Source organism: Dermacentor variabilis, chromosome 1, assembly GCF_050947875.1.
Source record: "Dermacentor variabilis isolate Ectoservices chromosome 1, ASM5094787v1, whole genome shotgun sequence".
In the NCBI taxonomy this organism is placed as follows: domain Eukaryota; kingdom Metazoa; phylum Arthropoda; class Arachnida; order Ixodida; family Ixodidae; genus Dermacentor; species Dermacentor variabilis.
In genome coordinates, this window is record NC_134568.1 from 242,384,079 (window position 1) to 242,401,655 (window position 17,577).

The 17,577-nt window shown below is 45.8% G+C and overlaps 1 protein-coding gene across 2 annotated transcripts in view; it reads left to right on the forward strand.

Annotated features, from left to right (window-relative positions):
• Positions 1-1,049, forward strand: part of LOC142560377 (uncharacterized) — a 157,237-nt gene extending 156,188 nt beyond the window's left edge. For both annotated transcript variants that reach the window (XM_075672432.1, XM_075672442.1), the window contains exon 19: positions 749-1,049. In XM_075672432.1, the coding sequence (XP_075528547.1) occupies positions 749-875 (127 nt within the window). In that variant the 3' untranslated portion in view covers positions 876-1,049. The remainder of the gene's footprint in view (positions 1-748) is intronic.
• The last annotated feature ends 16,528 nt before the right edge of the window (positions 1,050-17,577 follow it).

Consider the following 17,577-nt stretch of genomic DNA (forward strand, 5'->3'; position numbering starts at 1 on the left):
TGGTATATGATAAGCACACGTGCATTGGACCCTGCGCCAAAAGTGCTCACTGCTGCGCCAGGACCTGCGCCGAAAGATGAAATTGCTGTTCCACCACTGCTAGAGCAAATATTGTAGCCGGAAAAAGAGTATTATAGTGTCACGTGCCTTCTGCCTCTCATCCGCCGAGGCGCATGGCTCGTTTAAAGGCTAACCGCAACAAAATTTCACTTTTGCTAATATTGTTATAATTGAGTTGTACACACTACTAAAGCAGCCCAGCACGTCGCCTCCGAGATTTTTTGGTGCGCCACGGGCGGCACCAAATCTTGGAGGTCATGCAGAGAAGCCGTGCATACTGAGACATGCGTCACTTCCGGTGAGCAGCAATAGGTGGTGTCCAAATGCGTGCCCCATGGGCTGGCACCCTCTGGATTTAAAGTGCGGATCTTGAATGTTACGCTTTTGCTCGGTGCATGCGGCGGAAGCGATTTCGGTAGACAAACACTTCATAGACGTCGGGTTTTGGACACCACCTATGGCAGCATTTTACATTAGCGAAAACGTCTATTTTTTACGAGCTTTTAGTGGCACATGCACTCTTATCTCAAACGTAAAAATTTGCATGGAGGATTCTCTATATGTACACTATCTGAAGCTGCTTTATACGGCACCCAAAATTTTCTTGCAGTTGGCCTTTAATGGCGGCTGCCGGCGCGGGGCTCTGCATTCTTGTCACTGACTCTCTCTATTCCTCGTTCTCGAACAGGTTTTGCTTCAATTCCGTGCCTGTGGCCAACAAAGAGAAAGTCCACGTCAACTTGAAGGACATTTTGCTACGAAGGAAGCAGTCCTCAGCCGCAATGATGTCAGCGGGTTTGTTGCAGAGGACATAATGCTGCAATGACCTGTTTTCATCTCCATGTGATGCTCCCAGTCACAACGCAAAGTTAGGGATCTTGGAGTTCGAAAAATGAAATATGAGGCACTTGTGCTCTGTTATGGACATTGTTGTGTTACAAAGGGTCCCGTTTGTTTCTGAAAAAAAAAATAAATCTCTCAGAGCATCAGTGAAACATTTTGATTGCATATAGAGTTCAGCTGGAACTGCTCCTGAGCAGGAACCTAAGAAAGGTAGGTAAAATGTATATGCATGCGTGCATGGTAGCCCCCGCAGCACTGCCACTCATAACCTCGCCCCTATACGTGCAGAAAAGAAAGCCTAAGCTTATGAAAAGTACTGGGTCTGAAGCTTACCGTATAGTGCTAGGTGTTGGACGTGGTGCTGATCATCGTAGGTCCGTTCTCGATAATGGTGCCATTTCGTACAAATGGTGGAAGTGATGAGACGCTTACCCACCCTTGAAAGTGACCTTTCGCTGAGTCTGAACCGAGGTCCTTGATGGCTGGCTTCTGGTGGAAAGCGGAAGCTACCGAGTTCTTGCACACTTGCGCGTGTAGGTTTCAGCCAGGATATCGGAGCTGTTTCTTCAGAACAGCGGCACGCACCCACGAGGGGAGATTCTTGCAGCGCACGTTTTCTTCCTTCCGCGTGGGCACGCGCCAGATGCTGCACAGTCGCAGTTCTTTGGTGTTTGTGCACGGTTAATAAAAACAAAGATGTGACGCGCGGTAATATTAATAAAAAGTGACCAGCAAAAGAAAAGTACGGTTTACTCTGTCCATCCCCGTTTTTTTTTTTTTTTGGTTCTTGAGCAGGTCGGCTTACATATACGCATAAAATAAGTACAGTGCGACCGAGGGCGAGGGGTGTATGCAATGTGCCCGGCCTTATCGATATTATCCATGCATTTGTGTGGAGGCATATTAGGCGCCACAAGTGGGAGGCAAGGCAACCAGTAGGCAAGCTCTCCCAAGTAACAAAGGACCTAATAAAGAAACGACAAAAAATGAGTGTCCAACTCGAGGGATAAGATAGAATTCGCGGAACTGTCGAAACTGATCAAGGCGAAAATAAGTGATATTCGAAACTATACCGTGAGAAAGACTGAATAAGCCGTAAAAAATGGACCCACACTAAAATCAATAAGAAACTTGGCATAGGACAAACCAAAATGTATGCACTGAAAGATAAGCAGGGTAATATCATCAGTAATCTCGAAGATTTAGAAGAAGCAGCGGAATACTTCTATACTGACCTGTACAGTGCCCAGAGGAGTAGGGATACCTAAATTAGAAACAGTAATGAACAGGATCCAGAAACTATAACTAGCGATGAGGTCATTTGGGCCTTGCAAGACTTGAAACGAGGAAGATCGCCAGGAGAAGATGGAATAACAGTCGATTTAATCAAAGATAGAGGAGACATAATACTGTGAAAACAGGCGGCTCTTTATACGAAGTGTCTATCGACTGCAAGGGTACCTAAAAACGAAGAATGCAAACATTATACTAATCCACAAAAAGGGAGACGTTAAAGAATTGACAAATTATAGGCCCAATAGCTTACTCCCAGTATTATATAACATATTTACCAAAATAATCTCCAATAGAATAAGGGCAACACTGGACTTCAGTCAACCAAGGGACCAGGCTGGCTTCGGGAAGGGATACTCTAGAATGGATCACATCCATGTCATTAATCAGGTTATCGAGAAATCCGCAGAGTATAATAATCCTCTCTATATGACTTTCATAGATTATGAAAAGGCATTTGATTCAGTAGAGATATCAACAGTCAGCGGCATTACGTAATCAAGAAGTACAGGGCGCTTACGCGTAAATACCTTGGAAAATATCTGCAGAGGTTCTACAGCTACCTTAATTCTACACAAGAAAAGTAGGAAGATACCTATTAAGAAAGGGGTCAGCCAGGGAGACACAATCTCCCCAAGCCATTCACTGCGTGCTTGGAAGACGTATTCAAGCTATTAAACTATTAAACTGGGAAGGCTTAGGAGTAAAGATCGACGGCGAATATGATATTGTTCTATTCAGCAACAATGCAGACGAGTTACAACAAATGATTGAGGACCTTAACAGAGATAGTGTAAGAGTGGGGTTGAAGATTAAAATGCAGAAGACAAAGATAATGATAAATAGCCGGGCAAAGGGACAAGAGTTCAGGATCGCCAGTCGGCCTCTAGAGTCTGTGAAGGAGTACGTTTACCTAGGTAAAATAATCGCAGGGAACTCTGATCATGAGAAGGAAATTCACAGAATAATAAAGATGGGTTGGATCGCATACGGCAGACATCGCCAGCTCCTGTCTGGAAGCTTACCATTATCATTGAAAAGGAAGGTGTACAGTCAGTGCATTTTACCAGTGCTGACATATGGGGCAGAGACAAAGAAGCTTGAGAACAAGTTAAGGACCGCGCAAAGAGGGTTGGAACGAAGATTGCTAGGCTTAACGTTAAGAGACAGAAAGAGAGTGGTTTGGATCAGAGAGCAAACGAGTATAGACGATATTCTAATTGACATAAAAAAAATGGAGCTGGGCAGGTCATGTAATGCGGCGGTTAGTTAACCATTGGACCATTAGGGTTACAGAATGGGTGCCAAAAGAGGGAAAACGCGGTCGAGGACGGCAGAAGACTAGGTGGAGCGATGAAATTATGAAATTCGCGGCTGCTAGTTGGAATCGGTTGGCGCAGGACAGGGGTAATTGGAGATCGCAGGGAGAGGCCTTCGTCCTGCATTGGACATAAAACAGGCTGATGATGATGATGATGATGATGATGAGTGGTAGCATCTGCGTTAACGCTCACATTTCATCCCCCCGCCCTCATCATGCCAAAGTAGAGTCCCTCATATGATAAAGGGAAATATGTATACGAACAGATCTGCGTTGCGCTATGGTTTATTCGCCGTAACAGCAAATGTCGGGAAGTAATGTGGTGGTGTAGTGGCGTAGCAACAGGGGGGGCCGGGGGGCCGTGGGCCCCGGGTGCAAGAGGCCAGCGGGGGGGGGGGTGTCATACACGTCTGAAGACACCCCTCTTTCCGCCGGCTACCCCCGGGCGGGGGGGGGGGGGGGTGACAGAAGACCTATGGGCCCCGGGTTCCAGACGACCTAGCTACGCCACTGGGTGGTGGTGGTGGTAACAACTTTATTAACAATCCGGCAAATTCGTGGCCTGGGCATGTGAAAGGATATTTTTTACAGCGAAGCTGTATACCTCTACCGTCCAAGGGAATTTTCGTGTCGTTGGCATGGAAAGCAAAAAAATAAAACTCATACGTGGGCCGATCCCGGAGATAGTGCAATGCCGGGCCGATCCGCGGCGGAGGTGAAGCAGGCGTTAAGCACTGCTCATACGTGGGCCGATCCCGCAGATAGCGAAATACCGGCCCGACCTGACCCGCGGTGGAGGTGAAGCAGGCGTTAAGCACTCCCCATACCTGGGCCGATCCCGAAGATAGTGCAATGACTGCCCGACCCGCGGCGGAGGTGCCCATATACACAACTTCGCTGGTCATCCTTCTTCACAGAGTGGAAGGGCACTGAGTTTTTATTATTATTATTATTAAGCGCTGCCATACTTAATGACACTGCGATGATGATAGGCATATTCGCCAGTTTCGCATGGTCTCCGAGATGCGCAAACATGTAACATATCATTGCGCATCGGAATATAGTTCCGGACGTAACTGTCTGATTATTGGCGGTATTAGTGTTTTATTTTTGCTTGATACATGATGCGTTATAAAGATACGCGACATGCTAGGACATTTGCGCATGACCAGAGTAGGGTTGGCTGTTATCAATAAATGATTAATCGATCAAACGTATCCCGCAAAACGATTAAGCTTCGTTGATGTCCACGTTTCATTTAATCGGTTTAATCGATTCGAACTGTTCGATTAATCGTTTTAGATAGTTTGACCGGAGTGGCGCGAAAATTTTGAAATCTTACTGGAATGGCGGCGCACGAGCAGTGACTGTGCTGCTGTGGCAGAGCGACAGTCGGCTGTTTTTCAGAGCGATACTGAGCCGAGCGCTTCCCCTCTGTTCCCCCTCGCCGCACACGCCAACATGCCGCCCGAAGCCGGAGTCTTGAAATGCCCTCACAATTCAAGTCATCCTATAGCAACCTAGTCGCTGATCGTCGTGCCACTCTCAGCCCACTAAAGACGTAGCACAGCATGCGCGCCTTAGCGATGCTGCCATTTAGCGATGAAGTTCCAAGTAGATTCCAGCAAATCCAAACCTGTAGCGTCCGAGCATCTATTCTCGCATGATGGTTGCGTGGTCATTCAAAGAAGGTGACGGTTTCACCCGAACATCCCACCCAATTGACATTCCCTCGCTCTGTAGAAAAGAGCATGTGATTTAAAATCCTAAATCAGTCATTTTCTTTCCCTCAATGCTTAAAATTTCCTGCATACTTCAGTTGGACTTCACCTTTCACTTTTGCCATTTCTCTTATTTCGTGTTTATCTGTGCTGTACGGGGTTTCACTAGTGCCTTGTACCTTATTTAATTCTGCACTAAGTGCCATTTTATAACATATATTGTTTATCTTTTGAAAAAGCACTAGTGCGAACTATATCTAGCCTTTTAAGATGTTAAAGATTATACTTTATCAAACGTTTATACACTTGTGTTTCAAACTTGGTTCCAGCTCTCAAACATTAAAACAGAGTCCTAGAATAGAGAACTGTGTTTCAACCTTTTTGAAAGTGGCCGGCAAAATTTTCGATTAATCAATTAATCGATGAAAAACCTTGCATCGAAAACAAATAATCTGTGAAAGGCTAAAAGTATGAATGATTATTCGTTAATTGAATGAAAAAAAAATAATTGGCCATGCCTATGCCAGCGGTGGTACCATGGGGGAAGCGCAAAAGCCGTGAAAAACAAAAAAAGCTTGGAAACCTTCGTTATTCCTGCGTGTTTAATTGCCTAGAACAGCCGTAATATAGCCCTATGCTATTATTTTTCGTGAAAACTACGAGCATGAGCAACGGCGAAGTTGCATTGAGGTAGGCGCAGTCGCACGCTGTTTCAAATATTTTTAGAGCTTCTCCGGAAAAATATCTGTGTACATTTGATTGTAGTGAAAGCGAAAATGCCAATGCTTCTATAGTACAATAATCTATACATGTTTTTAGTATATATACACAGCCGGTATTTTTTTCCGGGGCGCTAAGAGAAATATGGGGGCGAGCTCCACCACTGGAAAAGCTGGCGCCACCGTTGACGTGACGTGGTATGAGGGATCACGTGGCCACAGCGACCGCGTCGACTGCCGAGGCAACCTAAAAACGAAAGTTTAAAGTCCCACCTGCCTTGCGGTTCTGATTAAGTGGGGAGGTCTTCCCGCTTCAGGTGTCTGCTTAACAACACTTGAAAGCACTATAGTAATAGGTATAGTGGCTGCCTTTGAAGGCGTCCAACATTGTAGGCTACTGCCATGTGCGGCAGCGCCAGACGTACGGAACGGAGCCAGCTGTCAGCCTTCACACGTACCCGCAGGACAAGAAGATGCGTGAAGTTTCGATCGCGAAGCTTAGAACTGGCAAGCAGCCATGGGCTACAACTCGGGTGTGCAGCAAGCACTTTCGCGAAGAAGATGTGTGCTACGGCATTGGGGCTGCGATGTTCGCGGTGAGTAGCAGATAGTACTGTTGTGATCGGCCCTTCACCCCGCGACAACCTCCGGTCACGGCTAGCGCGATTATGGGGAATGGCCCGATGGCCTCGTCAAAATGGTTCTCAACACGGATGATTTATGTCCTGCACCGGAGTATCTCGGTCAGGAGAGGTTTGGGCAAATAGTGCAATGATACGGTCCATCACCTGTCAGCCGTCCAAATTGGCACGTACACGCCGGATCAGTGTACGACCCCCCTTCTCCTGTTTGTGGCTAGTGATGTGCCTGTGTTTCCGACAAAGCTCCCTTCGGAGGGAAAGGGCAACAGTCCTCCGGATTGGTGGGATTTGATGTCATCGGTCTCCTGACGCCGGATTGGGAGAAGTGACTGAACAATGACCACGCAGGGCATAAAAAGAGCAACGGACGGCGGGAGTGATAGGCTGCTACAATTTCTTCATGAATTTTTTCTGTACTACTTTGAATTTTCTTGTAAATGTGTAAATATAAACTTGTTTGTAAAACGTCCTGGATATCGGGCCCAGCTCCACGTTCCCCTACTTATCCACGAACAAAGCACATTCGAAGTCTTCGAACTCCCTGTCACGACATGGGATGGTAGCGGTGAAATAGCCTGCGCAGCGCTTCGACTTCGGCATGGTGAGTGCACGACTTTTTTTCCTTGAGAGTTGCCACGCTTAACGTGGTTCTTCCTGGTAACAAGGGTGTTAGAAGCCTTGTTGAAAGATACCTTGCTTCAACACTTAATTCCTTGAGAAACTTGTTGGCAAAAGAGAGGTAAGGGTGTTAGAAGCCTTGTTGAAAGATACCTTGCTTCAACACTTAATTCCTTGAGAAACTTGTTGGCAAAAGAGAGGTAGCCATGGATTGGATGCAGTTGCGCAGAACGGACCTAAACGCAGTATGCGGGGAATTCGGGATTGATTGTGCGAAAGAGAAGAAGAAGGCGGGGGTCACCGATGCGATAGAGGCAAGCGGCAGAGAGGACGAGGAGATCGTGGATGCTTGGGAGGATATTCAGGACCAGCGGGAACGCGAACGCCAACGCGAGCAAGAAGCCCAAATACGGCGGGTCAAAGAACACGAAAGAAAAATGGAGGACATTTATAGGGAAATCCAGCATCACAGGGCGCTGCAGGCACGGTATAGGCTGCACGTATTCGAGGACGGCGAAAACAGAGAAAGTTTTCTTGATTTTTAGTTTATTTTTTTTATTTTTTTGAGGATGTGAGGATGTTTGCGCGGAGGTACAGCTGGACTCTGACTTTTGGTCTGTAGGGTTGTTGGGGGTACTTCCCTGTAACGTGTCCTCTTGCTTAGCTCGCCTTTCTGATGTAGATTTCAGGAAGTACGATCTGGCTAAAATGGCATTGTTGCGCCATTTCGGTATTTCTGTGGAGAGCGAGAAACAAGATCAAAGTGGCCAGTGCAAACTTTGTACTTTGGAAGAAACTGAGGTTGTGCCAGTGAATGAAGAGCATGAAAAGTGCGAGGTGGTGAAGGCCTCAGAGACGGAGCGTGAGAAAAGCGAGGCTGTCGCCGGTCTAAAAAGAGGGGTCATTCCTGAAGGCGTCCCTTGCGCATACGAGGCCTGTTCCAGTATTGATGAGAATGTTAATGAGGCGCTGGAGACCTTCCTAGTATCAGAGCACATGGGTGACTTTTCGGAACCGTCTAGGTTAGACCAGGATACGGTGGCAGCCGAGCCGAGAAAAGACATGACGCAGCAGAACGGAGCGAAGATCACTCAGGGCTCCAGCATCGGTGACTGCGCAATACAGTCGTAGTACGCCGAAACCGAGCCAGCGGCCATCCTGGAGAGCCCTCCTTGCGGGGACGAGGCTTGTTCCAGCAACCCTATGAGGGTCAGTGTAGCGCTGGAGACCTTCCTCGTGCCTCTGCACTTGTGTGACTGTTTGGCATTGCCGAGGATAGGGCAAAAGAGCGAAGAAGAGACAGTGGCGATTCCGAAAGGCGTTCCTTGCGGAGACAAGGCTTGTTTCAGTAGCCCTAACAATGTAAAGGAGGCGCTGAAAACTTTCATCGTACCACCGCACTTGAGCGACGTTCCGGAATCGCCAAATGGAGAGGATGCCATGGTGGCAAAGCAGGACAGGAACCCGAAGCTCGGGGTTTTCATCGACACATTCGATGACCACCTCACAAGGCAAAATTTTTTCATACCGCGCAGGGTCAAACGAGCTAAGTGTTCGGCGCATCGAAAACTCGCGGAAGACGCCACATCGCCGCGCGTGAGACAGATCGAGGAACAAGCCGTCGCGCAGAGCCGAAAAGGGTTCATTGTGGCGATTCAGGAAACGGAGGAGTCGCGAAAGGCTGATAACGACAGGAGAGAGTGCGTCTCTGCGAGTAAGGGTGAGGCTGAAATGCTCAACTTGGCTGAGACATGCGATTCGGAACCGGGTCTGTCGGATCTTCAGATGAATGATAGACAGTTTTTATATGATGTGCAATCAGACTCAGTTTTACAAGTTAAATCCTAGCCATCACTTCAGGCTTGCCCAGCACTCTCCTTTCCCTCCCAGCCGCTACTAAACCCTCTTGAAACATCACGCAATCGCATACTTTCTGTTATACTGGCTAATGTTCGCAGTTACATGTCAAAAAAAGATACCATTGAAGCCCTTCTCGAGGATAATAACACAGACATGGCCATTTTCACTGAGTCTTGGTTAACCCCTGACATAGATAGCACTGAGCTATTACATGCAGATTCCCCCTACACTGTTTACAGACGCGATAGGAGGGAACGAAGGGGTGGTGGCGTTCTTGTCTTCACGAAAAACAGCATTCCTTGTTACCAGCTCCCTAACAGTTGTACTCACGAAATTCTTTGTGTGCACATGCCCACATGCACGTGCATTCTCATATCATGTTATCGCCCACCCGATTGTGACCCTTCCTTTATCGACGAACTTAACACTGTCATTTTAGATGCATCCTCTCAATTCCCGCGTGCTAACTATATTATTTGTGGTGATTTTAACTTTCCGGATATAAACTGGGACACACTAACAGCATCATCCCGCCAGTCAAAAGATTTCCTTGATGTAGCCTTAAACTTCAACCTTACACAAACAGTAAATTTACCTACACGTGGCTCAAACACCCTTGACCTGGTCCTCACTTCCCAACCCGAATACATTCAGTCTATAGCATGTGTCAATGGGCTGAGTGATCACAGTATTGTACTTTTCAATTTGGAAATCCCAGTTCCAGTCAAATAGCGTTCAATAAAACTAATTCGGGACTACAAAAAAGCTGACTTTTCCATAATTAACAGTGAACTGAATATTTTTTTTTGAATACCTCAAAGCAACTGCCTTCAGAAGGTCTGTTGATACAAACTGGCTGTTGTACAAGCATAAGCTACTCAGCTTAATCAATAAGCACGTACCCCTTGTGTGTATTCGTGGTGTCATGGGAAAGCCTTGGTACACAAACCAACTAAAAAAACTAGCACAGAAGAAAAAGCGCCTTTTCAGAGTGGCAAAAAAATGTGGTTCCGCCCCTAAATGGAAGAAGTATTTCACCTGCCTGCGCGAGTACAACAGCCTTCTGAAGCTTTCTAAGAAAATATTTTATCACCAGGATCTTCTCAATATCATCCGTGTAAACCCGAAAAAATTTTGGAAAATACTCGCACCAAGTAGAAATCAGTCGCATAACATTACCATAACTAATCCTAATGGGTCCCATGTTCCAGTTGAAAAGCGTTCTGACGTCTTCAATTCATACTTCTCTTCCGTCTTCACTTGTGAATCTTCCACCAACATTCCTGTTTTACCAAGATTTTGCAGCACTGAAATGCCTCCCATTGATGTAACTGCTGAAGGAATCGCAAGCCTAATCAATAAACTTCACATATCTAGCTCCCCCGAACCTGACAACATACCGGTGAAGATACTAAAAGGCACTAACGTCATTTCTAGCCAGATATTACAAATAATTTTTACCCAGTCTATAAGCGAGGGTACTATTCCAAAAGACTGGAAACTAAGCAAAGTAACCCCCGTTTTTAAATCTGGTAAGCGCTCCGACCCATCCAACTATCGCCCGATCTCACTTACATGTATTGCCTGTAAACTTTTAGAACACGTCATTTATTCCCAAATAGCTTCCCACCTCGACAGAAATTCACTTTTCTTTAGCAAACAACGTGGCTTTCGTCCAGGCTTATCATGCGAAACACAACTTTTTGAATTCACCACAGCTCTCCACCTAAACTTAGATTCTTCATTTCAGACTGACGTAATTTACTTAGATTTTTCAAAGGCTTTCGACCGCGTCCCTCATCACCGACTAGTGTCCAAACTTTCATGCCTTCACCTCGACCCACTAATCCTATCATGGATCATTTGCTTCCTGACAGATCGCCTCCAGTTCACCTGTGTTGGCGGTCGCTGTTCAGATACTACCAAAGTAATATCCGGTGTACCACAGGGATCCGTCCTCGGCCCACTCCTTTTTCTAATATACATTAACGACCTCCCAACAGACATATCATCCACAATACGTCTATTCGCCGATGACTGTGTTATTTACCGTCGTGTCACTACTAACACTGACCAGTCCATTCTGCAAAATGACCTAAATTCTATTGACAAGTGGTGCTCACGCTGGATGATGGAACTAAATGTCTCCAAATGCAAGTTAATGCATGTATCACGTAAACACTCTACATCCAAATTTCTATACTCTTTGGGCTCTGTGAATTTATCCGAGGTCGACAGTTACCGCTACCTTGGCGTTATCATCACTGACAAACTAAATTGGTCGAACCACATCCAACAAATAACAGCCGATGCTTCAAGATCCCTTAACTATATTAAAAGATCCCTATCCTTGTCTCCTCCGTCGATTCGTAAACTAGCATATGAAATTTTCATCCGTACCAAATTAGAATACGCGTCTACAATTTGGAATCCACATCAAAAGTACTTGACTGACACTTTAGAAGCTACTCAAAATCGTGCCTCCCGCTTTATCTTATCGAATTATGACAACACTATCAGCGTTACTAACTTAAAGTTATCCATTGGTCTACCCCTTTTAGCATCAAGACGCATAATTTCGCAACTCTGCCTATTCCATAAATTGTACTATAACTTTCCTGACCTTCGTTCCTCACTTTTATTTCAACCCATTCGCTCATCACATCGTCTATTCAATTCTTTTTGTATCCAACACCTTCATGGTTCTACAAACGCTTTTAACAAATCCTTCCTTCCCTCTGCAATAGAACAATGGAACTCGCTCCCGGAATCCATTGTTGTAGAGCGAAACCCTTCGAAATTTCGAGAGTTACTAACCACCCATATTTGCAGTTAATTATGCAAAAACCTGTTCTTTTTAGTGTCTTTTCAGTTGTTGCCTTTTTTTTTTTGCTTTGTACATGACTATTCATTCGATGTTTGTATTATTGTTTTGCCTCCCCCTTATGTAATACCCCACATGGGGCCCTTAAGGGAATAATAAATGATGATGATGAACAGTCGCTGAGGTGGAATGCGCCGCGATAGTGAGGACGAAGGGAGAATTGGTATTCTTCCCGCGTTTACGGCCTCCCCCTCAGCGACAAGGCAGCAAGCTGCGAGCCCACGGAGTGGCAAATGACGGCAGAGGGCAATCTAGATCTTGCACCCCTTGTGCTCTACGTGGTCCAGAGGCTGTCATTCGGCGAGCCAATCGAGCGCGCATTAAGAAAGAGTAATTGTCGAATTGGGGCGGGGGGGGGGGGGGCTGATCCATAAGTTTTTGTGTGTGTGTGTGTGTTCTTGTTGTTGTTGTTGTTTCCTTTTGTAATTAGTACGGGATGCAAATTTTTTGTTAGTGATTAGGGACGTATTCCTTTTCATTTTAATAGTTTCGCGTTAAAAAAGCAATTTTTTCCAAGGTATTTGCGCGCAGATAGAGAATAGCTTTTTCTTTAGGTTGTAAATACCACTCTAGGAATTAATTTAGTTTAGAGTAAAACGGTCAGCAGAGCCCAGTACGTTTCGCATTAGAGACGCTGGTACTTGCTGGTGGCATTCACCGAACGGGCAACTCAGCACTTTGACTTTGCCCTATGACAATTTCCATCGTTGTGACGAATCCCGTGTTTCAAAAGGGCGCCTTTGTTTTCTTTTTCTTCGGCGGCTTGAGAATCATTCGCCACGTATGAGAAATGTTAGTTCGGAAGGGCGGAGTTTGAAGACATGGGACGCGTTACCAGTAGAGGAGCCCGATTCTTTCTTCGAATTTCGACCTAGCCGTACCGTGACCCGATTGACAGTGGTCTTGGGGCCGTTTCGAGGGGGAGGCACAAAGGTGGCTGAAAGTAGCCTAATCATGGGCTTGCCCGCTCCTTGGCTTGCACACGTTTCAAATAATTGCCCGTTGTGACAGCTGTGAAGTATGGTCGCCTACTGCGACAGGGTGACTCAGTTGAGCATATTTTCGAGTTTCACTGCGCAGCGGGGCAAGGAAGTAACAAAACGTGGTTGTCCTACGCTGAGGCGTTTCAGTTTGGCATCATCATCATCATCAGCCTGGTTGCGCCCACTGCAGGGCCAAGGCCTCTCCCATACTTCTTCAACTACCCTGGTCATGTACTAACTGTGGCCATGTTGTCCCTGCAAACTACTTATAGTAATCCGCCCACCTAACTTTCTGCCGCCCCCTGCTACGCTTCCCTTCCCTTGAAATCCAGTCCGAAGCCCTTAATGACCATCGGTTATCTTCCCTCCTCATTACATGTCCCGCCCATGCCCCCCCCCCATTTCTTTTTCTTGATTTCAACTAAGATCTCATTACCTCGCGTTTGTTCCCTCACCCAATCTGCTCTCTTCTTATCCCTTAACGTTACACCCATCATTCTTCTTTCCATAGCTCGTTGCGTCGTCCTCAATTTAAGCAGAACCCTTATCGTAAGCCTCCAGGTTTCTGCCCCATACGTGAGTACTGGTAAGACACAGCTGTTATATACTTTTCTCTTGAGGTATAGTGGCAACCTGCTGTTCATGATCTGAGAATGCCTGCCAAACGCACCCCAGCCCATTCTTATTCTTCTGATTATTTCAGTCTCATGATCCGGATCCGTGGTCACTACCTGACCTAAGTAGATGTATTCCCTCACCACTTCCAGTGCCTCGCTATCTATCGTAAACTGCTGTTCTCTTCCGAGACTGTTAAACATTACTTCAGTTTTCTGCAGATTAATTTTTAGACCCACCCTTCTGCTTTGCCTCTCCAGGTCAGTGAGCATGCAATGCAATTGGTCCCCTGAGTTACTAACCAAGGCAATATCATCAGCGAATCGCAAGTTACTAAGGTATTCTCCATTTCCTCTTATCCCCAATTCTTCCCACTCCAGGTCTCTGAATACCTCCTGTAAACACGCTGTGAATAGCATTGGAGAGATCGTATCTCCCTGCCTGACGCCTTTCTTTATTGGGATTTTGTTGCTTTCTCTATGGAGGACTACGGTCGCTGTGGAGCCGCTATAAATATCTTTCAGTATTTTTACATATGGCTCGTCTACACCCTGATTCCGTAGTGCCTACATGACTGCTGAGGTTTCGACTGAATAAAACGTTTACTCGTAATCAATGAAAGCTATATATGAGGGTTGGTTATATTCCGCACATTTCTCTATCACCTGATTGATAGTGTGAATATGGTCTATTGTTGAGTAGCCTTTACGGAATCCTGCCTGGTTCTTTGGTTGACAGAAGTCTAAGGTGTTCCTGATTCTATTTGCGATTACCTTAGTAAATACTTTGTAGGCAACGGACAGTAAGCTGATCGGTCTATAATTTTTCAAGTCTTTGGCGTTCCCTTTCTTATGGATTAGGATTATGTTAGCGTTCTTCCAAGATTTCGGTACGCTCGAGGTCATGAGGCATTGTGTATACAGGGTGGCCAGTTTTTCTAGAACAATGTGCCCACCATCTTTCAACAAATCTGCTGTTACCTGATCCTATATGGCTGCCTCTCTGGCGCTCGCTTGTTCTAACCTCGGGATTTATTATGGGAGAGGGTATTATGACATGGCATATCTCGGAGGGGGTTTGTGTGCTTGCCTTGTCGCTGCTCGGGTGCTGTGCGGATTTGATCGCTAAATGCCAGTTCCCAGCCTACGACCTGCAGCCAACCCTCCCTCCAAGATGGTCATTGCCCCTGGACGTGATCCTCCCGGCGAGCCCGGGACTTCGAGCCAGAGTTGAGCCTGGTGAGCGGCCAAGGCGTCTTCAGGGGGCACCGATTAGCTGCCCCCTTTCGAGCCCTCTTCCTGGCGGTGGACGGGCTGTTGCGATCGGCCGTTCACCCCGCGACAACCTCCGGTCACGGCTAGCGTGATTATGGGGAACAGACCGACGGCTTCGTCAGAATAGTTCTCAAAACGGACGATTTATGGCCAGCACGGGAGTACCTCCGTCATCGGTCAGGAGAGGTTTGGGCAAATAATGCAAGGATACGGTCCATCACCTGTCAGCCGCCCAAATTGGCACGTCCACGCCGGGAACGGAGTCAGTGTACGATCCCCCTTTCCCTGTTTGTGCCCAGTGATGTGCGTGTTTCGGACAAAGCTCCCTTTGGAGGGAAAGGGCAACATACCTCCGTATTAGTGGGACCTGATGTCATCGGTCTCCTGACGCTGAATTGGGGAAAGCGACTGAACAATGACCACACAGGGCATAAAAAGAGCCATGGATGGCGGGAGTGATGGGCTGCTACAATTTCTTCATGAATTTTTTCAGTACTACTTTGAATTTTCTTATAATTATGTAAATATAAAGTTGTTTGTAAAACGTCCTGGATATCGGGCCCAGCTCCACGCTCCCTTACTCCTCCACGAGCAAAGTACATTCAACATCTTCGAACCCCCAGTCGCAACAGCGCACACTGAGACGCTCGCCCGTGCGCACTGTCCGGCAAATGTCACGAAACTTCGGTCTACGAACTTGTTGATGCAAGATAGCGGCAAGTTCACTGGAATGAAAGGGAACGGTATAAGAAGCACATTAATTCAATTACTAGAACATTCAATCACCAGAAAAAAAATAACTCGACCTTTATGTATACCGTTAACGACGTGCCACTAATGCGAGTTCATGAACACAATTACCTCGGATTAACGTTAACACATGACTTCAGATGGTACTCCCATATAAATAACGTTACAGCAACTGCAATGAAACGCATTTTCTTTCTTGGAAGACACCTCCGACTAGCACCGCCCGATACAAAACTTCTGGCTTACAAAACTTACGTCAGGTCAGTCCTTGAGTACGCAAATGTTATCAGGTACCCATACACTAAACAACTAATTAAAAAAACTAGAAGGTGTGCAAAGGAAAGTTCTACGGTATATATACAATAAAAATAATTTAACAGACTCGCCGACCGAACTACTTAACAAAGCCGGAATCCTAACAGTACAAAACCGAGCTGTACTAGCCCGTTCTAAGCTTAGGTACCAGCTCCTACACAACAAACTTAATATTGATACCTCTAGATACATCTCCAGAAATGAAACACGGCCAACGCGACATAAACACACACAAACACTCAATGAGTATTCTTTTCATACCGTTTGCCTTAAGAATTCATTCTTTCCTTTAGCGATAAGAGAGCGGATTAAACTGAGTGAATCCATTAGTAATAGCTCCTCATTAGATACATTTGCTAATTCAGTGGGAAAACATCTCCTCGCCTTACAGCTCTGATTTACATACTCAGGTTTATTACCGATCTTCATAGTCTAACACTTTAATCTATGAGTGTTCTTTTTGTATGATGCATTATACGCATGACTGCATCCTGTTTGTCATGATCATTAGGTGTTTTATATCACATGTGTTTTCAGGTGTCTTTTTTTTCTTTCTTGTTTGGTTTCTTTTCTCAGATTCTTCTTCGTTATATTATATTGTACCCAAATATTGCATTTGTGATGAAGTGCTTAACTAATTTGTTCAGCGAAGCCAAAACCTTTGCAATAACGCACTCATGTTTATATAATGTATTTATATTCTTTGTTCGCAAGTACTACCATATGTACTTGCCCTTCCTGTTATGATCCCATGAGGGATTGACAGTATGTGAAATAAATAAATAAATAAATACATAAGGCATGACATGTGTTCATGTTTGTGTTACCAACAAACAATGAATGCACTTGATTAAGAAAAAGAAGCAGCGGGAAATTGCTAGAAGACCGATGAACATACAGTACGACGCAACTTGAGAAATAATGATATTGAAACGTCCAAGAATATAGAAGAAAAGAAAAAAAGAAAAGATTGAATCGTCGCGACGGCACATTGCAAGTCGCCGTAGGTGTCGTAGTCCCTAATTATAACGAAATTGTTTTTTAACAGCTCTGATAGTCCACGCAACAATGCTGCGAAATGCTCATATGCTTCGGCCTAAAGCTCACGGCACGAAGCGAAATATTTGTCGCAGCGACCAACGCGCAGTCGGTCGCTGCGCACCCGTGCGATCGCTTCATTGAGGTTTCATCCTGTTATGCTCCATTTGATTACACAGACAACCCACTATAAGAGCATACTTTACCTAGTTTGCTCTCAGCGATTGCCTACCTTTCACGCAAGAAGCCGGTTCGGTGGACTCCGTCGCGGCGACGGCGTGCAGTGGGCGTACACTGTACGTATTCGGTAAATAGCGTCTGTAAACTATTCGGTGCTTTTTGTTTGTTCAAGTCGATTATTTAGGCAGTAAAAAACATCTCTCGTTTTGAGAGTACTTACAGAATGTGCAGGAGGGCTCCCGCCTGGTGTCTTTATTGAGCGCCGACAGCCAAACCTATGAGGAGCGCGCCGCGTTATCCCTCATGCTATGCCAGGGAGGCGCTTCCGACAGATGGCGACTCCGTAAGTCCTCGCTCCGAATAGTGTCCACTGGGATTCCAGCAGTGCGTGGTGCCTTTGACGGTGCCTGGCGACAAAATGAAAAGGAATAAAATGACTCGTAATGTTCATTTTATTAAAAA